This window comes from Erpetoichthys calabaricus, chromosome 2, assembly GCF_900747795.2.
Source record: "Erpetoichthys calabaricus chromosome 2, fErpCal1.3, whole genome shotgun sequence".
Classification (NCBI taxonomy): Eukaryota; Metazoa; Chordata; class Cladistia; order Polypteriformes; family Polypteridae; genus Erpetoichthys; species Erpetoichthys calabaricus.
In genome coordinates, this window is record NC_041395.2 from 129,638,187 (window position 1) to 129,664,991 (window position 26,805).

Genomic DNA, 26,805 nt, shown 5'->3' on the forward strand with positions numbered 1-26,805 from the left:
GCTTCCCACAGGGCTCCATGGGAGATAGAGTTCTCCACAGCCTTGTTGGGATCTGGGGTGCCCGCCAGGGGGAGTTGCATGGGTCCCTGAGCCTGGCTTGACGAATGTTCAGCCCCACCCGGAAGTGCAAACGGAAACAGGTGATTAAGCACCTGGAGCACTTCCGAGTGGGCTATAAAAGGGGCCAGCATCTATCTATCTATCTATCTATCTATCTATCTATCTATCTATCTATCTATCTATCTATCTATCTATCTATCTATCTATCTATCTATCTATCTATCTATCTATCTATCTATCTATCTATCTATCTATCTATCTATCTATCTGTATAAACTGCTCAAAAAATTAAAGGAACTCTTTTTAATCAGATTATAGCATCAAGTCAATGAAACCTCTGGGATATTGATCGGGTCAGTTAAGTAGCAGAGGGGGTTGTTAATCAATTTCAGCTGCTTTCGTGTTAATGAAATTAACAATAGGTGCACTAGAGGGGCAACAATGAGATGACCCACAAAACAGGAATGGTTTAACAGGTGGAGGCAACTGACATTTTTCCCTCTTTTCTGACTGTTTTTTCACTAGTTTTGGATTTGGCTATGATCAGTGTTACTACTGGTAGCATGAGGTGATACTAGGACTTTTCAGGGGTTGCACAGGTAGTCCAACTTCGCCAGGATGGCACATCAATACGTGCCATTGCCAGAAAGTTTGCTGTGTCTACCAAAACAGTCTCAAGGGCTTCCAGGAGACAGGCAGTTACTCTAGGAGAGCTGGACAGGGTCGTAGAAGGTCCTTAACCCATCAGCAGGACCGGTATCTGCTCCTTTGGGTAAGGAGGAACAGGATGAGCACTGCCAGAGCCCCATAAAATGACCTCCAGCAGGCCAATGGTGTGAATGTCTCTGTCCAAACAATCAGAAACAGACTTCATGAGGGTGGCCTGAGGTCCTGAAGTCCTCTAGTGGGCCCTGTGCTCACTGCCCGGCATCGTGGACCTTGATTGGCTTTTGCCATAGAATACCAGAATTGGCAGATCCACCACTGGCACCCTGTGCTTTTCACAGATGAGAGCAGGTTCACCCTGAGCACATGTCACAGACGTGAAAGGGTCTGGAGAAGCCGTGGAGAAGGTTATGCTGCCTGTAACATCATTCAGCGTGACTGGTTTGGTGGTGAGTCAGTGATGGTTTGGGGAGGCATATCCATGGAGGGACGCACAGACCTCTACAGGCTAGACAACGGCACCTTGACTGCTATTAGGTATCGGGATGAAATCCTTGGACCCATTGTCAGACCCTATGCTGGTGCAGTGGTTCCTGGGTTCCCCCTGGTGCACGACAATGCCCAGCCTCATGTGGCGAGAGTATGCTGGCAGTTCCTGGAAGATGAAGGAATTGATACCATTGACTGGCTCCCATGCTTGCCTGACCTAAATCCAATAGGACACCCCTGGAACATTATGTTTTGGTCCATCCAACGCCGCCAGGTTGCACCTCAGACTGTCCAGGAGCTCAGTGATGCCCTGGTCAAGATCTGGGAGGAGATCCCCCAGGACACCATCAATCATCTCATTAGCAGCAGGCAAACCCCCAAATGTTGTCAGGCATGCATACAAGCATGTGGGGGCCATACAAACTACTGAGTATGATTTTGAGTTGCTGCAGTGAAATTTCAGCAAAATGGACTAGCCTGCCGCATAATTTTTTCACTTTGATTTTTGGGGTGTCTTTGAATTCAGCCCTCTGTAGGTTGATAATTTTCATTTCCATCAAACACTGTGGCATCCTTTTGTTCCTAACACATTACCCAGTCCATATCAATATAGATATCCAGCATGATTTTTTTTTCCCATTGAGATCTAATGTGTTTTCAAAGCATTCCTTTAATTTTTTTGAGCAGTTTATATTGTAGATGCCAGATGGGCTGCATGGACATCCCGGCCAGGAGAGGGGGCATCTACAATATATATATTAGTATCAGTTATCACTAGCAGCTCTATATAGCATTATAAACGATAAAGGAACTCTCATAATATCATTCAATCCTGAAAAATGATAAGGAGACCAAAGTAACAGAAAAAGAGTGTCTTATTAAATAAGAAATAAACAGATGAAGATACAAAGTACATATCAAAGAGATGGTAGTTTAATCGCCTTCTTTGTTTCGATATAAGACTAGTCATCACTGTTGACAATCCAAAATGTACACCTTCTTTCTTTCTTTCTCTCATAACCAATAGATTCTTAACCACACCTCTGGTCTCTCTTCCACATGTGTGTGGAGTTTTTGCCCACACCAATACTCCATCTTCTTAGTGTAGCTGGCCACTGACCATGAGGTGGTTTCAAATGCCATTCCAGAATTACTTTCAAGGTATTCCCCAAGGTTGGTCATTTCCAGGGTGAGGTAAATCTTCCATACATTCTGGGGCACACCCCAGGCAGGTTTTCATCCCTGTTTTCCTAGCTTTCACTTAAAGAGCCAACCCAACCCAAATCAGCTTGCTTTTCATAACATGCAGTAGAAACCATTTTACATATTTTGCCTTTTTGGTGAAATTCCTTTAAAACTTCTGCTATTCCCCACTGTCATTTTTTCAAATAAGAGCCTTTACCACTCTGTTCCCAAAGAGTGCATACCACCTCATTATGCTATCCTTCTTTCAGCACAGCACCAAGGATCTGTCTTGACCTGCACTTGCCATGCAAAAGACCTCCAAGATGAAATTCACCCATCTATGTTGATTCAACTTCCAAAAATAAAAAAATAAAAAAACTGTTAATAGCTCACATTTTTGACCTCAGTATGCTGCATTTAAACTACTCTAAGTATGTTTTTATTTTATGGTCTTTATTATTTAGCAGAAATATTTTATGTGGAATTCTCCGGGTAACCCAGTGAGTAAGAGGCAGGTATGGAACTTTATAATTATGTGAATCAAAAGTCAGTAAACTTGCCTAACAATGTATACCTGCAGAAAGATGCATAAAAATATGACTTAACAGGATTATTAGGGTGGCACGGTGGCGCAGTGGTAGCACTGCTGTCTCACAGTTAGGGGACCCGGGTTTGCTTCCTGCCGTGCGCCCTGTGTTGGCTGGGATTGGCTCCAGCAGACCCCCACGACCCTGTGGTTTGGATATAGCGGGTTGGATAACGAATGGAACAGGATTATTCTGCATGTGAATATACTGTGGATCGACTTGAGGAAAAGCATAGGCAAGTAACAGAAACTCCACTGGAATACAATGCACAGCACAATTTTAGAATGTAGAAGTTTGCCACGTGATCATTTTCTCTGTATGTAAATAACATTGAGCAATTATTTAGCTCAGCCCCAAATGTAATATGCTGAATTCATTAATTATTTTCCTAGACCTCTTGAGATTGTTTGATGTATAAAATGAGCTCTTGAGATTATTTCGATGTATAAAATGAGCTCTTAAATTTTCAAACATTTACCTAAACATTGCTACTACTGAATAAAATGAAACCACTTTTACACATATGGATTGCTTTTCCTTTTTCAGTTTTCAGTTTCTCTGAGCCCATATGCAGAATACAAGAAAAATTTCAGTTGCAGACTCTGTTCAAAAAAGGTGATATTATGTTAGGTGGTATTTTTGAAGTGAGCTATAAAAATATACCACCTGATTTTTCCTTTACCTCTAAGCCCGGGGTATGGAAGTGTGATAGGTGAGTCAAAGCTGTGTTTATTTTTTTATACTTTACTCATCAAAGATGTTTAAGGGGAGTAATGTTTAATTGTGCCTTGCAAGTTTATTATCAATTTAATTGAAATTGGTTTAACAGAAACCAAATTGAAAGGTAAAATAATATGAATAGCTTCTAAATTTTTGCATAAGGTTTCTTTTAATTCAAATGGAAGGTAAAGTTGACTATAGTTATAAATAATACTGTTTAAATTGCTACAGCATTTGAAAAAATATAATTCAATAGCTATATAGTGTATATTAATTGTAATTACTTTGCCATGTTTGTTATATATATATTAATTTGAATTACTTTGCTATGTTTGTTTTAAATTTTTAAAGCTGCTTAATGATTAAGAAAACAAATGTAAGCCAGACACTAATTCAAAAATACACAGTGTGATATAAATAAGCTACACCAAACTAAACAATTAAAATTAATGCAGTATATATTGGGCACTGATCAGTTAAACCAAAACTATAAATACTTATATAAATAGCTGTATGGTTTTACTTTGAATTCTCCTAGTATGTAATTATACACAATAATTATTGTTTGTTCTTGTACATTTTGTGAATAGCCTAGATTTTGAAGTATTTCAGTGGGCACATACAATGATGTTTGCCATTGAAGAAATAAACAAGGACCAGAGCCTTCTTCCCAATATAACACTGGGGTACTGGATATATGACAATTGCATACACCTTCAGGTTGCCCTCAGAGCTGCAATAGCACTAATCGGAGGCCTGGATGACAATGTAATGGACTACAACTGTAAAGGGTTGCCCCCAGTTGTTGCAGTTGTTGGAGACCCTCGATCATCATATTCTATTGCAATAGAAAGGATTCTGGGTCTCTTCAGAATGCCTCTGGTATGGTTAATTTATCTTTAAAAATAAGTGTATTCAGAATACCTATTGGCTTCTCTTTAAAACCTATACATATAATGTGAATACACTAGACAACTACACTGACTATGAAATCTTCAGTGATATACAGTAGCAAGTCATAACCTAAAAAAAAGTCAGCTGAAGAAAATGATGACATATATAATATACTGTATATATCATTTTCAAAATACTTCCATGAGCTTTAAACTTATATTTACATATAAAGTATTAAAATGTATGCATTAATCACATATGCTAATTATGTGGGGCTGTGTGGTTTTACTTTCAGTTGATAAAAAATATAAAACTTACTAACATATATTTTTTGGATGAATAACATTAAGGATGCTTATTTAAAAATAAACAATTTAAGTATAATGAGCTTGTCAGATAGAGTAATGCATTTTTTTGGTTTCTTCTTCTCCAGATCAGCTATTATGCCACTTGCTCTTGTTTAAGTAACAAGATAGACTATCCATCCTTTTTTAGGACGGTTCCCAGTGATGCCTTCCAAGTTCAAGCTATGGTACAAATTATTAAGCATTTTGGATGGACTTGGGTGGGTGTTATAGGGACCGATGATGAATATGGGCAATCTGCAGTAAAGAGTTTCCATGAAGAAATGAGCTCATTTGGTTGCATTGCCTTTACAGAAACGTTTCCCAAAGCTCAAGAAAGGGAAAGGTATCTTCAGATAGTCAATACGATAAAGAAATCAACCGCAAAAGTCATTGTTGTTTTTTCTCCAAGAGCGGACTTATTAGTCTTGTCTGCAGAGATCATTCGGCAAAACGTAACTGGGAGGCAGTGGATTGCTAGTGAGGCATGGAGCACATCAAATATTTTAGCAACTAATGAGAACTTTCCATCATTTGGTGGGACAATTGGCATTGCTATTCGCAGAGGGGAAATTCCAGAATTGGAAAACTTTCTTCTTCAGATCCAGCCTAGTTTTGATCCAAACAATAATTTGCTTCCTCGCTTCTGGGAGACAATGTTCGGATGCAAATTTCAAGACATTAGCAAACAAAATGATTCTGCACTTCCAGTCACCAAAGTTTGCACAGGATATGAAGACATAAATAGCACTAGGACTGCATATACCGATGTGTCTGAATCAAGGGCTACATATAATGTTTATAAAGCAGTGTATGCCTTAGCACATGCACTCCATCAATTAATGCTCTGTGAAAATGGAAAAGGGCCCTTTGAAAACAACACTTGTGCTGATATCAAAAGTCTGCAACCCTGGCAGGTAGGAATGCCCTATTATAAATGATTTTGAAAGTATAAGGTTGTTTAATGTTAAAAATGATATGGAAATGCAGTCAAAATGATGGTTAAATAGTGGTCTTGCTCTTATATTTAATGAAATATAGAAATCAATTTAGGGGCAGCATGGTGGCGCAGCTGCCTCGCAGTTAGGAGACCCGGGTTCACATCCTGGGTCCTTCCTGCGTGGAGTTTGCATGTTCTCCCCGTGTCTGCGTGGGTTTACTCCGGGTACTCTGGCTTCCTCCCACAGTCCAAAGACATGCAGGTTAGGTCCATTGGCGATCCTAAATTGTCTCTAGTGTGTGTGGGTGTGTGTGTGCCCTGCGGTGGGCTGGCACCCTGCCTGGGGTTTGTTTCCTGCCTTGCGCCCTGTGTTGGCTGGGATTGGCTCCAGCAGACCCCCGTGACCCTGTAGTTAGGATATAGCGGGTTGGATGATGGATGGATGGATGGATAGAAATCAATTTATATGATAGGTAGAATTACATGCTCTTAAATATCAATAAAATAACTATATCATAAAACTGTCTAAAAAGATTTTTTCTTTTTTTTCATAAGTTGATGCATTATTTAAAGAAGGTAAATTTCACCAATCGACTCGGAGAAAGAGTGGTGTTTGATGAAAACGGGGATGCGCTTGCAATCTATGACGTAGTAAACTGGCAAAGAGCTGGTGATGGCTCAGTGACCATTAAAACCATAGGTGTTTATGACAAAGCAGCCAGTAAAGGACAAGAGGTTTTCCTCAGTGAAAAGGACATTTTTTGGAACTTTGATTCTGGAAAGGTAGGATAAAAGTGTTTTATTACTATTACTAGTTTTGTTTGATATTTCAAGTAATTATTTAAATGTGATAGCTGGTATTTCTGTTTCTCTTTTTTGGTGGAAATTTTGTCCCCAGTGAGTCATTTTTTTTCTTAAAGGAAAATATTTTGGGCTTTCCTTCAATGTTAATAAAGAATGCAGCCAGTTAATTTTTTAATGATTAACTTTTGTCAGCTACATATATATTACTTAAGATACTAGAACACATGTGAAGAATGTATATGGCCAGATGTTCCCATTTGAGATACCAGGTGTGGACAAATTGTGGAAAGTGCCAGGTGACCATCCATTTTTAAACTACACACTGCCTTTCAGAGCCTTCTAAGTAACACAACACACCCTACAAACAATCTAAAGCAAAATACAAGTGTGGAAAAAACCATCCATCTGTTATCCACCCGCTATATCCTAATACAGGGTCACAAGGATCTGCTGTAGCCAATCCCAGCCAACACAGGGAGCAAGGCAGGAACAAACCCCGGGCAGGGTGCCAGCCCACCACAGGGCACACACACACACACACACACACTAGGGACAATTTAGGGTCAGCAATGCACCTAACCAGCATGTCTTTGGACTGTGGGAGGAAACCAGAGCAACCGGAAGAAACCCACGCAGACACGGGGAGAACATGCAAACTCTCAAACTGCACCACCGTGCTGTCCGGAAAAAACTATCCCTGTAAATTATGTTTGCTCTATTTTTCCACAATCGTAGCTCATTGTCTTTTTTTCTGCCATATCTCTGCTTTATTCTTCTTATGTGATTTTCTAAAGTCTGCTTTAAAAGTTTCTTAAGATGACTTTTCAAAATGACACTCTACTGATAATTTCAGGGCATTCTGTGTAAATTATGAATTTTTTCATTATTATTGTAAAATTAGACTAGTGATGTTAATGTGTGTTTCAGCATATCTATTTAATTACTGCGTTAAATTTGAGTGTGATTTTATGAGTCCCAAATATAAAGGGTATATCATTTTTATTGACTTATGTGAAAAATGAGTTCTGCATTTTGAATATCTAAATTAATTTGTGATATTATATGCATAAGATTATTTTTTCCCTCTGTCATGTATTCCCTTCAAAATATCATTAAAGTGATTAATTTTACAGATTAATACAGAGTTACAATAATAAATGATATTAAATAGCTAGGTCCATAACATTCATATCTGTTGTCATTTATAATGAATATCTGTTGTCATTTATAATGAATGTTTATGACAATTTACTAGTTTTAATATTGTGTAACAGTTTAACAAAGAAATGTTTTGAATTTTTTTTTGTTTACAGTGGCTTTTTGCATATAAGGAAATATGTACACTATATTCATTTTTAAGTATTGTACTGTATATCAGCATAGGATAATATATATTACTTAATCTTCATTTATAATTTTTGAACTCAGTATTTTATTTGCCCTGAACAATACAACAAAATGAGCTGACAAGTTTTGATATGGTGAACTACAAGTCATTGTATTTTTGTCAAATTGCTTTAACATGTTTATTACATACAGTATCTGGTGGTTGAGGCATGGAAACTGGACTTCGTTCTTTCTTGTTAGGTAGATACGTTTCACTGCTCATCCAAGCAGCTTCGTAAGTTTGAGGAATGTTGTTAGAGACCACAATTTTATCCTCCAGGTTAGTTTCACTTCACACCTGCCCTGATTAGGCTTGTTGAGTAAAACAAAGGAAGGGGTAGGTGTGGGTAGATAAATGTAACCGTCACACCTTTTGACAGCCCCTTCTACCCCCATAGAGTGGGTCGTGAAGAGTGGTCTACCTGGTGTAGGTGTGAATTGGGCCTGATTTTCATGGGGATGGATGAAAGGGTAGCATGATAAATTGAAGATAGGTTATGCCTAAGGCCTCCACCTTTATAATAATTGTTGATTTGCACATGCAAAGCTTCCTTCACCCCTCTCTCAAACCACTTGTCTTCTCTATCCAATATCTGGACATTGATGTCCTCAAATAAGTGTCCTTTGTCCTTCAAATGGAGGTATACAGCTGATTCCAGCCCCGAGGTGTTACTCCTTCTGTACTGGGCCATCCTCCTGTGTAGTGGCTGTTTGGTCTCTCCGATGTACAGTTCAGGACACTCTTTGCTGCATTGAACAGCATATATTACATTGCTCTTCTGTTTTGGTATCCGATCTTTGGGATGGATGAGTCTCTGTCTCAGTGTGTTAGTGGGTTTGAAGTGGACAGGTATGTGGTGTTTTCCAAAAATCCTTTTTAACTTTTCGGACACACCAGCCATGTATGGAATAACCATGTTATTCTGTTGGCCCTGAGACTCCGACTGTACCATTGTCCTTTTTCTGGAACAAGATACTGCCTTGTTAAAGGTGTGGATATCCACAGGTCTTAAGGGCTGTCTTCAGATGTCTGTTTTCCTTCTTCTTAGCTTCTGTGGAAGTGGGGATGTTCTCTACTCTGTGGTGTAGAGTCCTGATAACTCCTAGTTTGAGTTGAAGTGGGTGATGTGAGTCAAACAAAAGATACTGGTCAGTGAGGGTGGGTTTTCTGTAGATTTTTATTTCTAGCTTTCCCTCAGTTCCAATGATGACTGCACAATCCAGGAAAGCCAGCCGGTTATCTTTGGAGTCTTCCCTGGTGAATTGTATGTTGGTGTCCACTGAGTTAATGTGGTCTGTAAAGGCCTGTACCTCTCGGATCTTGATCTTTACCCAGGTGTCATCAACATATCTGAACCAGTGGGTTGGTGTCGTCCCTGGGAAAGAGTTGAGTGCTTTCTCCTCCATTTCTTCCATGTACAAGTTGGCTACAATGGGTGACACTGGGGAACCCATGGTACAGCCATGTCTCTGCCTGTATAAGTCACCTCTGTACGAGAAGTAAGTGGTGTTCAAACACAGATCCAATAGCAAGCAGATTTGATCTGGGTTAAGGTTGCTCCTGTTGGTGAGGGTGCTGTCTTCTTCCAGTCTCCTCCTTACAGCTGTTAATGCAGCAGTGGTGGGGATGTTGGTGAAGAGAGATGTGACGTCAAAGGATACTACGGTTTAATCCGTATCCAGTTTCAGCTCTATGACCTTGGAAGCAAACTTCTCTGAATTGTGGATGTGGTGGTCCGTGTGTCCAACTAAAGGTGCTAGGATTGTGGATAAGTATTTGGCAGTGTTGTAAGTGACAGAGTTAATGCTGCTGACAATGGGTCTGAAGGGGGCTCCTTCCTTGTGTATCTTGGGAAGGCCATAAAGAAAGAGGGTGGCCTCCCCTGGATACAAACGGTGATAGATTCCCCTGTCAATGGCATTTTCCATTTCAAGGTTTTTTCAGGTAGTCTATCACTTTCTTTTTGTAGATGTTGATGGGGTCCCTTTTCAATTTTTCATACGTGTGTTTATCCTCCAAAAGCGAGATTACTTTTTCGTTGTAATCTGCAGTGTTTAGAACAACAATGCATCTTCCTTTGTCCACAGGCAGTATGATGATAGCTTCATCCCTGCTAAGGGATAACAGGGCCCTTTTCTCCTCCCTGGTGAGTTTGGATTGTGGTGGTTGCGCGCTGGAAAGGGCTGCAGAGACTTTGAGTCGTAATTCTTCAGCCTCTGCCACTGGTAGTTTGTTGTTCTGGATGGCAGATTCTGTAGCTGTAATAAAGTCCACAACAGGGACCTGTTCAGGAGAAATGGCATAATTGAGGACTTTGGTTAAAACCTCTCTCTCTGATTGGGAGAGTTCCCTGTCTGAGAGATTCTTTACCCATTTTTCCTTCATGACCTCTGTTACGGTCATGCCTTCCACCTTTCTCCGGGCGGGCTCCTCTGCTGTTTGATTCCAAGAAAAGAGTGTCAAATTTTTTACTTTGCCTTTCCTTGCCTTTCCTTTTTTGGGCCAACTGTGCTTTTTGGACAAATCCTAATCCTATCCAATTTGTTACATCTTCAACAATTTCTTTTGCCAGGTTCCCAAGTCTGTCTGCAGTAAAAGTTGCCAACCTGGAACAAGAAAAGCCACCAGGAAAGGACAGCCAGTCTGCTGTTTTGACTGTTTACCGTGTGCAGATGGAGAAATTAGCAAAGAAACTGGTGAGCACAAATGGTGCTAAGAGGGAAAGGCATTTTCCATGCAGTGTATAATCAGCAAATAATATGGTTTCAAATTACTAACCTGAACAAACTGTCTTCCCAAAGGTGAAATAGATAGGAACAATTTGGGGGCTTTCAGAAACTTATCATGAGACAACATAAATAAATATTCAAATTTTAAAAAAGTCAAGATATAACAACACTACAACTAAGACCACTTTCATACTGTATATACATACAGCAAATACCACACATAACAACTTATAGGCACCAGCTACCTGCAAACCTGAATAATGTAGGCATTTTAAGGAAATGGATGTATGGACATGACAGCCTGAATTTTGAAATGTTAATTTCATTTAAGCTGCACAGGCATGGATGGATGTATAAGGGAAAAAACTTACTTTAGGGTTTATTTGAATCTTAAATAAAATCTGTCATTCAATATTCCAATATGGGTCACATTAGGGATGAAGATTATTCCAGCTGTACTGAGTACAAACTCCCATTGACCCTGGCCAGAATATTGGGCCATCACAAATTAATCTCAGAGTCACCGCCATAATTCAAACATCCTGGTGCATTTGAGAGCTTCCAGGTACCCTGATCTCCATTTCCTTAAGAGATATGAATGGAAACCTCATTATTTAACATACTTGGGCATGGTGTGTGGTGTTAGTTGAAAACGTCACAGATGTGAACCGAAAATTCTGAAGCTGTAAGGCTACTGTGGAACTGATACATTTTTATGAATGGTAATTTTTCATTTCAGCTTACTATTAAAAATATAATTTTTATAAGATTTATTTTTCCATTTCTTTATCTATTGTAGTCCATCTGTTTTTCCAAACCCACTAGTTTTCATAGAGGTTTGCAGGTAATCAGAGCAACATTAGGTGCAATCAGGAATGAACACTGGATGGATCCCTGTCCATTGCAGGGTATAGTCATTCATACACACACAGTCATTGGTATAAAGGCCGGTTTAGAGTCTTCAGTTCACCTAAACTGCATGCTTTTCAGATATGATATGGAACTGTAGTTCACATATAACACGCCTAAACACAAGAAACATGTGCAGACTCCATACACACAATTTGTGATTCCGGTGTTGGTAGGCAGCAGTATTTAAAACTGTGCCACTGTATCCCCCATTTCAAGAAGTGATGCACATTTACTGTATTTAAAATGTAAAGCCCCAAGTGTAAGTGTTTTAAATAATGCATTTATCTGAATATAATGTTTTTGGATGAAAGTTCAAGTAACTATTTTTCAGTTGTTACAGATATCAATTTTAGTGTTTATTACCGGTAGTTTCACTTAAATACTTTACCAATATCTTTTATATAAAATAATGCTTTGTATATCCACAATTTAATTTCAGATTCCATTGAATGCTTTCAGTGCCCATCTGATTTCTGGTCAAATCCTTCCAGGACTCAGTGCATTCTAAAAGAGATTGAATTTCTTTCATATGAAGATGCTATGGGAATAACACTCACAACAACAGCGATATTTGGAAGTTGCCTGTCTGTCAGTGTTTTAATCGTTTTTATTTACTATCGAAATACTCCAGTTGTAAAAGCCAACAATTCCGAACTGAGCTTCCTTTTGCTTTTGTCTTTAACGCTCTGCTTCCTTTGCTCTCTATGTTTTATTGGAGAGCCTTCAAATGCAACCTGCATGTTGAGACATGTGGTGTTTGGAATCAGCTTTGTTTTGAGCATTTCTTGCATTCTTGTAAAAACAATTGTTGTCATTATGGCCTTTAAGGCCACATTGCCGGGAAATAATATGATGAAGTGGTTTGGTGCAACACAGCAGCGAGGCACAGTCTTCATGTTTACTTTTATTCAGTCACTCATATGTGCTGTGTGGTTGACCTCAGCCCCTCCCTTTTCCTCTAAAAATATTAAACATCAAAACTCAAAAATTATATTTGAGTGTGATGTTGGATCTTTTATTGGATTCAGTTGCCTTCTGGGTTACATTGGTTTATTGGCAGGCATCTCTTTTGTATTGGCTTTTCTTGCAAGAAATCTTCCAGACACCTTTAATGAAGCCAAGTTCATCACTTTCAGCATGCTTATCTTTTGTGCTGTCTGGATAACATTTATACCTGCCTATATCAGCTCTCCTGGAAAGTACACCGTGGCCGTCGAGATTTTTGCAATTCTGGCATCAAGTTTTGGTCTGCTTGGTGCAATTTTTGCTCCAAAGTGTTATATTATTCTGCTCAAGCCAGAAAAGAATACAAAGAAAGCTCTTATGGGCAGATAATTTACTTGAAGCATACAGATCATGTAATTTCATGATTGTAATTTGTTTTTGTTTTTAGAACTGTTTGTCAAAAGTGATGTGTGCAATAAAACTGACTCATCTCGTAGTGAAATGACTCATTTACTTGAAAGATACAAGAAAAAGGTAAAAAGGTTTTACTTGGGTTGTCAGTTAAAATGAGGGGTATTGGATTTGATAGATAGATAGATAGATAGATAGATAGATAGATAGATAGATAGATAGATAGATAGATAGATAGATAGATAGATAGATAGATAGATAGATAGATAGATAGATAGATAGATAGATAGATAGATAGATATTTTATTAATCCCAATGGGAAATTCACATACTCCAGCAGCAGCATACTGATACAAAAAACAATATTAAATTAAAGAGTTCAAAAACACAGCCCTGCTGGGTACCATGGGTGCCTCCAGGGGACGCTGTGGTAAGATGGTGGGAGTCTAAGTGCTCACCTTTCCCGGAAGTACTATCGGATCACGTGGACAGAAACCCTGAAGTACTTCCAGGCTGACAAGAAAACTCAAGTTCTCCATCTGACCCGGAAATGCTGACAAGTCATGAGGACGGAAGGAAGGAAGCACTTCCGGGTCAAGGACTATAAACAGGACTGGTGGAGACCCAGCAGGCGAGCCAGAGTCGGGAGGAGGTGGACAACGCTTGCTGGGAGGTGTGGAGGAGAGAATTGTGCTGAATTGTATTTGGAATAGTGTGTTTATTTGCCTTTTTATGGTGGCTGTGGTGCACTGTTTTCAAGAAGGCAAAATTAATTTACTTCTTCTTGCTTTTACCCTGTGTGTCTGTCTGTTGGGTTTAAGGGGCAACAGTGACCCCTAGCGTCCACAGACCATAATGAGAAATCTGATAACACAAATCAGGACAGAAATCTGGTGAAATTCACACATTTCTAGTTCTGAAAACATTTTTTCTTTAAATGGCATATGACCTTTTTGACATGCTTAATGTGTGTTTTACAGTATGGTAGAGGAATAAGGTTGTCAACTGTATACACCAACTGAAATACCCACAATACTAGGAGGGGTCCCACTCATTCCCAGAATCAGTCAATAGCACAGGAGTAGAGTGTAATTCTCAATTATGCCAGTAAGTATTGTATGCCTAGAGTTTGGTTAATCAATCTGCTGAGTGGCATCATGTTGGGTTGATTGAATTTATTTTACAAATTATTCTACAATTGTGCAAGTGTTTATTTCCTCCAAGCCACCATGGCAGATTTTCAAGAGACAATGATGATTGCATTTTACAAAACTGACAGACTTGGTCATAAACAGTTTATTCCCCATGAAGAGACTGTTAATCAGCAACAGTAAATTGAACTGGTGAGACGTCTACAAGAAAGTATCAGGAAATAACGTAGTGCACCCAAAACTGGATTATGCACCATGACAATGCACCTGCAAACACCATGTTGTCAGTCAATGAGTTTTTGACCAAAATCAATGAGGTCTGTTGCTTTGCACCCCAAGTATTCACAAGATCTTGCTTCCTGTGACTTATTTTTGTTCCTGAAATTAAAATTACAACTGAAAATAAGAAGATTTGCACCATGGAAGAAATCCAGGAAAAAATGGCAGGTGGCTCTACATATGGTGATTGTGTCTAATGATTGTTTTACGGGTAAGTGCCACATTGCTTGGCAACAGAGTCACAAATTGGTGCTACACATTAAAAAAAAGAATCAGGTGTGGCAAGCGGCTGGGTGTGGCACCCAGCCGCAATGCCCGGAAGGACTGAAGGAGGGATTACGCCTCCTCCAGACCACGAAGGGGCGACCGCCCTGGTGGCTTTGGGGACCACAGGAACAGAGCTTAGAAGCTCAACCCTATAGGGGTCCATGGTCACGCCACACCCGGAAGTGCTGGGGGGAAGAAGACCAGGGACACCCGCAGTGCTTCCGGGTGCGCAGCTGGTACTTTCGCCACACTTGGGAGTGCCGGTGGAAGCTAATCGGGAAGCACCTGGAGAACGTCTGGGTGTGTTTAAAAGGGGCCTCCTCCCTCCATTGGCTTGAGTCGGGAGGAAGCAAGACGGAGCTCGGGAGGAGAGGAAAGGAGGGGACCTGAAGAGAGAGGCAAGGCATTGTGAGGCCTGGGGAGTTTTGGAGTTGTGTGTGTTTCACTTGTGTAAATAATGTATAATAAACGTGTGTTGGGTGAACCATTGCTGTCCGCCTGTCTGTGTCTGGGCTGTTTACCACACAGGACAACAAGAAATAAAAATGAATTATAATCAGAACTAAACAGAAAGTATAAAAAGTTCAATATTATGTGGTTCTGAGAGTGATCATGTTGTGATAACCATAGAAAACAATAACAAATAGAAATAAAATATTATTGACACATTCTAACAAGAGTCTCTGAACAATCTGAATGATACCAAAGAAAACATTTATTAAACTAATTAATGACAAAAAAGTTTTAAAAGTAAAAGGCAAATCTAAGAAACCTGCTCCCTCTAATTAAGCTTGAAACCATGTCTGTCTGGTGGGATGACTGACTAACTTGCCTGCCTTAAAAGCGCCCACTGAATTATTGAATTTATTGATCAAAAGTCAAGTAATAAATGTGATGTGTGTAAAGAGCAAACCTAGCTAGCATGAATTGTGTATGTTCCTGCTAACCCTTTCCCATCCTTCGCTGTAAGTCTGTAAGTGGATAGAATTTGGAGGAACATAACCTTCTTTGATTATTTTTGAGGTTTAGGTAATATTTAAATTAACTGATTGCATGCATTTTTTACTAGTTGCCCTCTAAATTCACAAGTTCAATGCAAAATAAAGTTGGAACCAAGCACTAGTTCCTGACTCGTAGCCTTTATGAATAGAGTTTGGCTGCTGTTTAATTTTGGTTTTTAACACCACAATGAGAAGAGTACACACCCTTTGGGTCGCTTCCACCCAAGCCCTAGTATCATTTGCAAGGGCAGCACATCTTATGCTACACTAGACTATAACTCCTGGTAATGGCTTCTGGCCTCCCTGTATTCAGAAGATTTTAGGAGCCCTTCAATGGCTCAGTCACCCAAGCAACTTCTGGGATGCATGCTTTAAAAGGACAACATGGTTCTGAACATTTCATTTGAGAACCATGTTTCACCACTTAAAAGGCTGAAGAATTATGAATTGCTGTCAGTCCTCAGCATTGAAGGGACATAATGGTTGCAAATCTTACAATAACAGAGCAGATACCTGGCACCCAAGCCATCACCTGGGTTGCCTCTTCTCTAGTGTTTTCAATGAACCTTACATGTTTCCACCATGCTCTCTTGATGGTGCCCTTCACTCCACTTGATCGTGTTAATTTAATTATAATTGCTTGTATGTTTCTCCCTTACATATTGCTGTTCTCAATCACTGCTTTGTGTCATCTTTTCCATCTTAAACATAATTTATTCACCAGTCAGCCATTTAAGGAGTAAATATCACTAACATCACTATACCTATTGTCATTACAGAAGGTTCTGTGATGCTCAAAAGACTTTAGATGAGACTCTTCTTATGTTTGCAAATTCATTTCAGGCTCAGAATTAAACTTTGGATGAGATCTTTGTGCTCTGAAGAAGATTTTGGATTTTTGGCAACTGCCAGCACACCTGGCAGAGTCCTGCAGGGCCAAAGCCTGGTGAAGAGTTCACGGTGTAAGCAGAGCAGGAAAGAATGTTACAGTACAAATTTGTACGTTTTAAATGTATTTTTTCATGGTGGTCTAATCATAAATCTTAAGAGAACCGAATTTTATAGAGGTACCAACCACACATGAATGCTGTTATTACAGCAGAAGATGCCGAAGCTGTCTTGTCACTCTCTCTGTAACAAAACTTTTGGTGTACAGAATCTGTAGGGTGAGGTGCATTCAGTTTACTGTCGAGAGGCCGTCCGTTGGGCTGCTTGGCCTTTACGGGCAAATCAGGCTAAGTGTTCAGCGCTAGTTGTTAATTTTAAATTTAAAAATGGGAGGGAATGGCAATATGGAGAAGGTTGGACAGATAGGGGGTTCTAGTAATGATGTGAGCAGCTGAATTCTGGACCAGATGAAAGACCAAAGAAAAGGGAATTACAGACAAGGAGTGACAGGCTATGAACAAGTATAGCAGTAGTGTGGGGAATGAGGGAGGGGCAAATACGATTAATGTTAACGCAGGTGGAAATATACAGACTGGGAGATGTTATTGATGTGAGACTGAAAATATAAAGTACTATCAAGGATGACATATATACTGTATATATATATATATATATATATATATATATATATATATATATATATATATATATATATAAATAGTACTATAATATATATATGGCTCTGAGGCTAAGGATCTGTGCTGGTAACCCGAAGGTTGCTGGTTTGATTCCCCGTCACTGCCAAAAGAGATGCTATTCTCCTGGGCTCTTGAGCAAGGCCCTTAACCTTCAATTGCTCCAGGGGCGCTGTAAAATGGCTGACCCTGCGCTCTGACCCCAAGGGTTATGCGAAAAAACAAGTAATTTCCTTCAGGATTAATAAAGTATAATAAAAAATAAATAAATAATAGTACTTTCTTGGACAATATTGGCAAAATAACAAGTAGAAGTTCCTGCTGTTTAAAATAGTAATTCAGGAGAAATTCATTCAGTATTTGAAAATCAGGCACAAAGGATGCTATTGTCATTGTGTGATGATGCATACTTTTAGTAGATAATTTTTAAAATATTTTTGGAAGAAAACAAATGAAATTTCCTTTGGGTCTGAAACACATGTACTTCACTAACAGATCTCATGGGAGTCGTTGACTTTGTATATAAAATCTGCATCTTAGCTGAACACTGTAACAATATGTAAACTATAGTGTTCTGTTAAAAATGAAAACAGTTGTATGCCTGTATATACTTACTGCGGTGGCTTTTTCAGAAAATGTTTGTAAGATTCAAGAAAGATTTCAACTTCAGACATTATATAAAAGAGGTGATATTATGTTAGGAGGGATATTTGAATTAAGTTATAAAACAATCGTTCCAGATTTATCTTTCAAACATAAACCAGAACACTGGAAATGTGACAGGTAAATCAGGGATTACATTAATTAAGAATGTTACTTTCTTTTTTTCAGATTGTAAAAGTGCCTGTAATAATTGATACTTGCTTTACATTTTTTAAACCATAACATGGCCTATGAAGTGTTTAAATGCATTTTCAAATCGTATTTAAGATATTGGTTTTATTTAGTTTAATAATGTTATTTAAAATTGACATTGTTGTCAAAGACCATAATCTCAGTGATGCTGTTTTTTTCCATAGAGATTACAACCAAAATAGTGGTCACAATTCATTTTAAAGAAGTTCAGTTTTTACTTTTCATTTATGGTGTATTTATAATAACTATTAACTTTGATTTCAGTTCTAAAAGTCTAGGCTGCTAAATCAGAAAAATATGAATCACATTATTTTAATACTAATTGTATAAAGTTATTTTTGTGTGTTGCTGCAAAATCCCTTTTAGTTTAGCTATTCCTACAATCTATGCATAATAGAAATCACATACACATAATAGCCTTAAAAACAACTGTTAAAATATCATGCTTTTATACCAATGTTTGCGCTGGATAAGGAGAAGATTTCATTAATGCATTTCAGTGGTTCAACACTAAATTAATACAATGTGTAATAATGAATTTTATGTGAAATGACACGGTTTCATTACAATTAAGTTGTATGAGTTATGTAATCAATTTGAAATGTTTTGAATTCATTTTCATGTTTTACCTCACACTAGGCAAATAGATTTAATGTACATATTGTACAAAACATTTTTATCTCTTGTTTAAGAAAATGTGCCTTTGGATGACATGTATTTGTATTGTATTAATTTTTTTTCATGGTGACAGTCTGGATTTTGAAGTGTTTCAGTGGGCACACACAATGATTTTTGCCATTGAAGAAATCAATCAAGATCCAGTGCTTCTTCCCAATATAACGCTAGGCTACAGGTTATATGACAACTGCATAAAGCTACAGGTTGCTCTGAGATCTGCAATAAGTTTGATTGGTGGACTAAATGACAGCATTCCTGATAGTGACTGCAGAGGACTGCCTCCTGTCGTTGGCATCGTTGGCGATCCATTTTCATCGCATTCAATTGCCATTTCAAGAATTCTGGGTCTGTTCAGAATGCCTCTGGTAAAGTTCTGCTGTATTGATTTAATACACCATTTTTAAAATGACAATTACTGTAGTGATTTGAAAAATGATGTTGATCTATTGACATATTAAATACTATGTAATTAAAAATATAAAATAAATAATTTAACTTAATAATAACCCACATGTAGTGTTAGAGATGTTCAACAACAACAACATTTATTTATATAGCACATTTTAATATAAATAATGTATCTCAAAGTGCTTTACATGATGAAGAAAGAGAAAAAAAGACAAAATAAGAATTAAAATAAGAGAACACTAATTAACATAGAATAAAAGTAAGGTCCGATGTCCAGGGAGGACAGAAAAAACAAAAAGAAATTCCAGATGGCTGGAGAAAAAATAAAATCTCAGAAGTTCAGTAGTAGAAACATATTTAATATAAATTAATTACATAATTATTATATTATTAACTTATTTTAAAAAGTAATAACATTAGTAACATTAATTTACACTGACATTTGATTAGTCTACCTGAAAGCATTAGAAACATTTTATGTTATAAATTGATGAAATCTAAAAGAATTCTATAAAGACTTATACTCATTTAAAAAAATGTTGTGCTGCTTTTTTAGATCAGCTACTACGCCACTTGTTCTTGCTTAAGCAATAAGATAGACTATCCATCATTCTTCAGGACTGTACCCAGTGATGCATTTCAAGTTAAAGCTATGGTACAAATTATTAAACATTTTGGATGGACATGGGTGGGCGTCATAGGAACTGATGATGACTATGGGCAATATGCTGTGAATAGTTTCCATGAAGAATTTAAAAAATTTGGATGCATTGCTTTTACAGAAACGTTTCCCAAAGCCCAAGAAAGCGTAAAGTATCTTCAGATAGTAAATACAATAAAAGACTCAACTGCAAAAGTCATTGTGGTTTTTTCTCCAAGAGCAAACTTAATAATCTTGTCCGCCGAGATCATTCGGCAAAACATAACTGGGAGACAATGGATTGCCAGTGAGGCATGGAGTACCTCTAATATTTTAGCAACTAATGAGAACTTTCCGTTCTTTGGTGGGACAATTGGTATTGCTATTCGCAGAGGGGAAATCCCAGGACTGGTTAATTTTCTTCTTCAGATCCGACCTAGTTCAGATCCAAACAATAATTTAGTTCCTCGCTTTTGGGAGACAATGTTTGGATGTAAATTTCAAGAAGGCATAAATAACGAAAACGATTCCATACTTTCAGTTACCAAATTTTGCACAGGATATGAAGATATTAAAAGCACCAGGACTGCATACACTGATGTGTCTGAATCAAGGGCTACATATAACGTTTATAAAGCCGTGTATGCCTTAGCACATGCACTCCACCAATTAATGTTCTGTGAAAATGGAAAAGGGCCCTTTGAAAACAACACTTGTGCTGATATCAAAATTCTGCAACCTTGGCAGGTAGGATTGCCCTATCATAAATGATTTTGCTAGATGTTTAAAGGTTATATTTTTATGGTAGTTTGCACTCAAAGTCATGTTTTCAAAGCACCTGGAGTTTGTTGAGTTAGAATAGCAATGCATTCTATATCAAGTCCGCATGTTCTTCCCTTCTTTTTATAAGTTTTGTCCAGGGTGCCCAATTACTCCCATATTCCAATAATATGAAATAAACTTGATTGGCAAAATGGAGTGATCTAAGGTAAGTGAGCGCATGTGTGTGTCTGTCAAAGGAATACGTAACCATTGCCCCGTTATTGCCAGGATAGGCTATCTTATGGGAAAGGTGTTATATAAATAAAATGTATTATTATTATTATTATTATTATTATTATTATGTTTTTACTGGATATATATGATTAATAACATGGATAGATCTTCAAATGCAGTATTAATTTAAATAATTTTAGTATTAATATTTTCATACATAACTGAATTGGCAGTGTTTTGTTATCAGAATTTTGCTTTTTTATTTAGTAATAATGTGGGTAAGATTGCCGTTTCTTGGATATCACATGTTATTCAAAACAGTTGCACATGGTAAAATTTTGAGAACAATTTTTTTTATCTTCATTTTGTAAGCTGATGTATTATTTAAAGAAAGTCAATTTCACCAATCGACTCGGAGAAAGAGTGGCATTTGATGAAAACGGGGATGCTCTTGCAATTTATGACATAGTAAACTGGCAAAGAGCTAGTGATGGCTCGGTGACCATTAAAACTATAGGTGTTTATGACAAAACAGCCAGTAAAGGACAAGAGCTCTTCCTTAGTGAAAAGGACATCTTTTGGAACTTTTATTCTGGAAAGGTAGGCCAAAGATTCTCTCTAACTTTACCAACTAGTTTTAGTGTTTCTAGCAATAATGTAAATATTAAGCACAGTATTTCTTTTGCTCTGTGGGTAGTGGATTTAAAAAAATATTTTTTTGGTTTGTCTTAAATATTCAGAATTCAACCAGCTAATTCTTTAATGGACAAACTATGTTACATAAAGTATGTTTTAAGTAAAATACTAGAACACATTAATAATAAAAAAATGTTTTTCACTTGGGCGGCACGGTGGCGCAGTGGGTAGCGCTGCTGCCTCGCAGTTGGGGGACCTGGGGACCTGGGTTCACTTCCTGGGTCCTCCCTGCGTGGAGTTTGCATGTTCTCCCCGTGTCTGCGTGGGTTTCCTCCGGGCGCTCCGGTTTCTTCCCACAATTCAAAGACATGCAGGGTAGGCGCATTGGCGATTCTAAATTGTCTCTAGTGTGTGCTTGGTGTGTGGATGTGTGTGTGTGTGTGAGAGCCCTTCGGTGGGCTGGCGCCCTGCCTGGGGTTTGCGCCCTGTGTTGGCTCGAATTGAAGTGCTGTCGGAAGAGAACCTGGGAGCACCTGGAGCACTTCCGGGTGCCCTATAAAAGGGTCCGCCTCACTCCATTCAAAAAGCCAGAGTGGGGAGGAGGTAGAAAAAGCTTGCTGGGAGAGGAGTGGAGGCGGCTCTGTAGTGGGGAGTGAAGAAAAAGTGCTGCCCCACTTGGAATAAAACATGTGTGCTTGTACTTGTGCCTCTGCAACTGTCTGTGTCGGGTAGAGTGGTTGGTACGCCCCCTTGTGGTCCACAATATATATATATATATATATATACCAGTAACAGCGCACTGCACGATAACATACAGTGAATACACTTGACTTGAGCATTCATAGATTTCATCCTCTTTCTCTGTATGTTTAACATTTGTTTGCTCAGAGGTTGATGCGCTTGCTGCTTCCTGAGCAGCTCTTCTTTTCTCCACCCTAGCGGCTCACTTCCTCTCCTCTTTCTTCTGCATCTTTTTGCATTAAAACTGATTTAATCAGTGTTTGTGTTGCAATTACTTAGTTTGTTTTCCTTAATGTTTCACTTAAGCTGGTACTTAAGTCTTCAATCTGCCTCAAGAATGATTTAAGATATGAAGAGATAGTGACTGTCAAGAGTTGATTCTACAATAAAATGAAATAAAAATAAAAAGAGGAATAACCTTTGAGGTCAATCATCACCCCGAAAGCGGATAGTAGACATCATGTAGTTTATGTGTACCAAATTTCAAGTCAATAGGTCAAACGGTGTGCGAGCTACAGGTGATTTAAAATCCTGGACAGACAAATGAACAGCCACGGTAGTGTATTATATATAAAGATATATTCATGGCATTCATAGTCTGAATCACAATCTGATTGTATGGGTGGTTACTTACCAGGTAATGCTTGTGGTTGGTCTGCAAGTCAGCAAACATATGTTCTACATGCTGTCAAATAAACAAACCACACGCCGTGGCGCAACGCCTCTAGCGCTGATGTCCGAGGTTCGATTCCCCAAGAGGAGGGTGCAGTGAATGTGTATGCCTGATGAGCCTAGAATTAGGGAGAAACACATGTTTCTCTTTGCATTATTTGACAGTAAACTATTCAACCATAAAGATATATATATATATATATATATATATATAGAGAGAGAGAGAGAGAGAGAGAGAGATAGTAAAATTTTAAGGTTTACTCTTCTGCTAATGAACAGTACAGCAAGCACTTTTTAATATGGCATGTTACAAGATAGGCTTTTTCAAATTAATGTAATTATTAACAAATTATTTTACTACATTGTAAACATTATCTTACTTTTATAACTGAACAATACAACACAATTGGTTGTCAATTTTTAATATGGTGGGTTATAAATCAAACCTTTTCAGAATAACTTAACTGATAAATTAATCCTTCAACTCAAATTATTTGTCTCCAGGTTCCAGAGTCTGTCTGCAGCAAAAGTTGCCAACCTGGAACTAGAAAAGCCACCAGGAATGGACAGCCAGTCTGCTGTTTTGATTGTGTGCCATGTGCAGATGGAGAAATTAGCAAAGAAAATGGTGAGTATAAATAGCTGTTTAGGGATTTTGAATATAGTGTTTGACAAGCAAACAAACTGATTTCCTTTATTTTCACTTCAATAAAGTGACTTCTCCAGGAAAAATAGATAGCAATGCTTTTGGGGTATTTTCAGAGTTACTATCCATAAAACATATTCATGAAAAAGTCGCAATATATTTTTACACTTATGGCCACTTTCATATACGAGATTGGAGGAAACAAGAAGATGTAAAAAAGTGTTTTATTTTTGTACGCGCATATAATTTTATGATCGATTTTCCCCGTTTCAAGACCAGACTTATGCACAAATATTTACGGTACATGAGTTTCCCAAAAGCCACTGTAACTAACATATTAATGTAAAATCATTGTAATCATAATATCTTTGCAATTTGTTCCACAACCAACTCACTATTCTTTAAGTGCTTATTAAACAATTTAAATAGGCAAAAACCTTAGTGACAGGAATTTTACATAAATATTTTTTCAGTGAGTTTCGACAGGAAGGTCATCCTCACTACTAATTTTATATAAATATTTTTTCAGTCAGTTTCTAGCTAATAAACTGTTTTCATTTAATTTGAATTTTCCTCTATACATTTGAGAAATAAACACAGTGTACAGCCTGTACAATATCAAATGTATTTATTAATCTTTTTTTAAAAAGTGGAAAAATAACAGATTATATCAAGGAAACACCTACAGAAGCAACTTGGGTCTTAAAAAAACGTAAACGGTAGGCCATGATGCGTAGGTACTTACTCTCTTCACTATTTTGTCTGATTTATGTTTCCTCTTGCGGTTGTAAAGGTTACTGTGTGTCTTTGTAAACAACAATACTCTGTTTTTATCTAAAAGAAGGACAATATCATCTTTAAAAGTCTTTTACAACAATTTTCTCTGATATCTTTAGTGTTTTCCATAGAAACAATAGGTGACAGATTTTGTGCTTATTTAAACATTTTGGCTTAATTGGTTGTTAAATAATGATATCATGATACTTTAAATTACTGGTACTTTACCCAAGGTTACTTCATTCCACTGGAGGACCACAATCATCATATAATAAAAAGATTGTCAGTTGATTGTTTTTCAATCGATTTATGATGTTTTCTCATTGTTGACTTCAGAGACGGGGTTAGCAAAGAAGTACTTTGTACTCATTTGTAAAGAGGCTGATGAAGAGTGGTGTTGGTAAGCACACACACACACACAAAAACATACGTTAAATAGGTATAGTTAAATGCTAAACTTGCTCTTTAAACTCAAAAGATTTAGCTTTTTTAGGAAATATAAATGTGAACCCCAAATTCTGAGACACCATGTCACCCAATTCAATATAATAATACGTATTTATTAAAACTGTGATTCACGGTCAAGACTGCTTGCAACATTATAGTTTATTTTACTTTTGTAATTTATTAATTTGATTTGAGGTTCTGATTATGGACTATAGATTGTAATAATTTTCATTGAATGTATGAACTCTAAGTAATCCAAATGTACTTATAAAGTAGTTAGTTTAAAAAGTCAAGTGCTCATTTACAAAGAAACAAAAATTCACTAAAAAATGCAACAATCTGTATATAAGGAGCTTTTTGGGGGATGGTTCAAGTGACAATTTATCAATTAATCAAACTGTAGCAAAGTATAGTCTTTAATAGTATCACTTTCAAAGTGTCTTAACAATAATATTAATAATGACTTATATAAACAAAATCTTTTTTAGATTCCATTGAATGCTCTCAGTGCCCATCTGATTTCTGGTCAAATCCTTCCAGGACTCAGTGCATTTTAAAGGAGATTGAATTTCTTTCATATGAAGATGCTATGGGGATAACTCTCACAGCAACCGCGATATTTGGAAGTTGCCTGTCTGTCAGTGTTTTAATAGTTTTCATTTACTATCGAAATACTCCAGTTGTAAAAGCCAACAATTCAGAACTGAGTTTCCTTTTGCTTTTGTCTTTAACGCTCTGCTTCCTTTGTTCACTTTGTTTTATCGGAGAGCCTTCAAATGCAAGCTGCACGTTGAGACATGTGGTGTTTGGAATCAGCTTTGTTCTGAGCATTTCTTGCATTCTTGTAAAAACAATTGTTGTCATTATGGCCTTTAAGGCCACACTGCCGGGAAATAATATGATGAAGTGGTTTGGTGTAACACAGCAGAGAGGCACAGTCTTCATGTTTACTTTTATTCAGTCACTCATATGTGTGGCATGGTTGACCTCAGCTCCACCATTTCCCTCCAAAAACACTAAGCATCAGAACTCAAAAGTTATACTTGAGTGTGATGTTGGATCTCTGATTGGATTTAGCTGCCTTCTGGGATATATAGGATTGTTAGCCTGCATTTCTTTTGTATTGGCTTTTCTTGCAAGAAACCTTCCAGACACCTTCAATGAAGCCAAGTTCATCACTTTCAGCATGCTCATCTTCTGCGCTGTCTGGATAACATTTATACCTGCCTATATCAGCTCTCCTGGAAAGTACACAGTGGCTGTCGAGATTTTTGCAATTCTGGCATCAAGCTTTGGTCTACTTGGAGCAATATTTGCCCCAAAGTGTTATATTATTCTGTTCAAGCCTGAAAGGAATACAAAGAAAGCTCTTATGGGCAGATAATTTACTTAAATCATGTAATTCCTGATATTTCATAATTGTGTTTTTTCAACTATTTGTAAAAACCGTAGTGTTAAATAAAACTCAACTTTAAAGTGAAATGATTCGTTTCTTTGAAAGACACAAAAACAAACTCAAGCCAAAAATGTTTTTTTTGGGTTGCTATCTTGGATCAGGTTGGGTTACTGCCTGAGAGTCACAGGAGTGCATTACAGGAGTGATTTTAGACTTACAGACTGACTTTATTTTCATTTGGGTGTGTTGTGGGGTTTTATGTTCCTACATCAATTCAAATAGTATAACTGGCATTTATAAAATGTTAATATCAATAACACCAAAGGCTTTAAGGGTTTCCTATAGGACATCATCTAATTCATGACTGCTGTTGTGAAGGGGAGCACAAATGGCACCAAATTTGCAGGCAATTGAATACAATATAGGGCAGGGGCTGGATTAGAAAATGTTCTTGCATAGAATCCAGTGCATTTGTTAATGTGTGTACTATTGGACCATACATAAGGGGCATTACAACTTACTTAAAGTAATAATTATTTAAAGGAAGGACAGTGGGGGA

At 37.7% G+C, this 26,805-nt stretch overlaps 2 protein-coding genes across 2 annotated transcripts; both read left to right on the plus strand.

The window, feature by feature from the left end:
• Positions 1 to 3,495: 3,495 nt before the first annotated feature.
• LOC114643052 (extracellular calcium-sensing receptor-like) lies at positions 3,496 to 13,130 on the plus strand. Its single transcript, XM_028791761.2, has 6 exons — positions 3,496 to 3,699; positions 4,298 to 4,589; positions 5,035 to 5,862; positions 6,441 to 6,668; positions 10,649 to 10,772; positions 12,157 to 13,130. The coding sequence occupies exons 1-6, from the start codon at positions 3,611 to 3,613 to the stop codon at positions 13,050 to 13,052; spliced, it is 2,457 nt and encodes an 818-aa protein (XP_028647594.1). The 5' UTR covers positions 3,496 to 3,610; the 3' UTR covers positions 13,053 to 13,130.
• A 4,812-nt stretch (positions 13,131 to 17,942) lies between these two features.
• On the plus strand, positions 17,943 to 26,274 carry LOC114643064 (extracellular calcium-sensing receptor-like). Its single transcript, XM_028791770.2, has 6 exons — positions 17,943 to 18,137; positions 18,961 to 19,252; positions 19,852 to 20,682; positions 21,304 to 21,531; positions 23,485 to 23,608; positions 25,339 to 26,274. Exons 1-6 carry the CDS (start codon positions 18,049 to 18,051, stop codon positions 26,232 to 26,234), a joined length of 2,460 nt encoding a protein of 819 aa, XP_028647603.1. The 5' UTR covers positions 17,943 to 18,048; the 3' UTR covers positions 26,235 to 26,274.
• Positions 26,275 to 26,805: the final 531 nt, after the last annotated feature.

Coding starts and splice junctions, on each gene's coding strand:
- LOC114643064 (XM_028791770.2), top strand. CDS start 18,049: ATGTTAGGAGGGATATTTGAATTAAGTTATAAAACAATCGTTCCAGAT. Junction 19,253..19,851: donor GTCTGTTCAGAATGCCTCTG/GTAAAGTTCTGC, acceptor CTGCTTTTTTAG/ATCAGCTACTACGCCACTTG. Junction 23,609..25,338: donor AGAAATTAGCAAAGAAAATG/GTGAGTATAAAT, acceptor AATCTTTTTTAG/ATTCCATTGAATGCTCTCAG.
- LOC114643052 (XM_028791761.2), top strand. CDS start 3,611: ATGTTAGGTGGTATTTTTGAAGTGAGCTATAAAAATATACCACCTGAT. Junction 4,590..5,034: donor GTCTCTTCAGAATGCCTCTG/GTATGGTTAATT, acceptor CTTCTTCTCCAG/ATCAGCTATTATGCCACTTG. Junction 6,669..10,648: donor GGAACTTTGATTCTGGAAAG/GTAGGATAAAAG, acceptor TTCTTTTGCCAG/GTTCCCAAGTCTGTCTGCAG.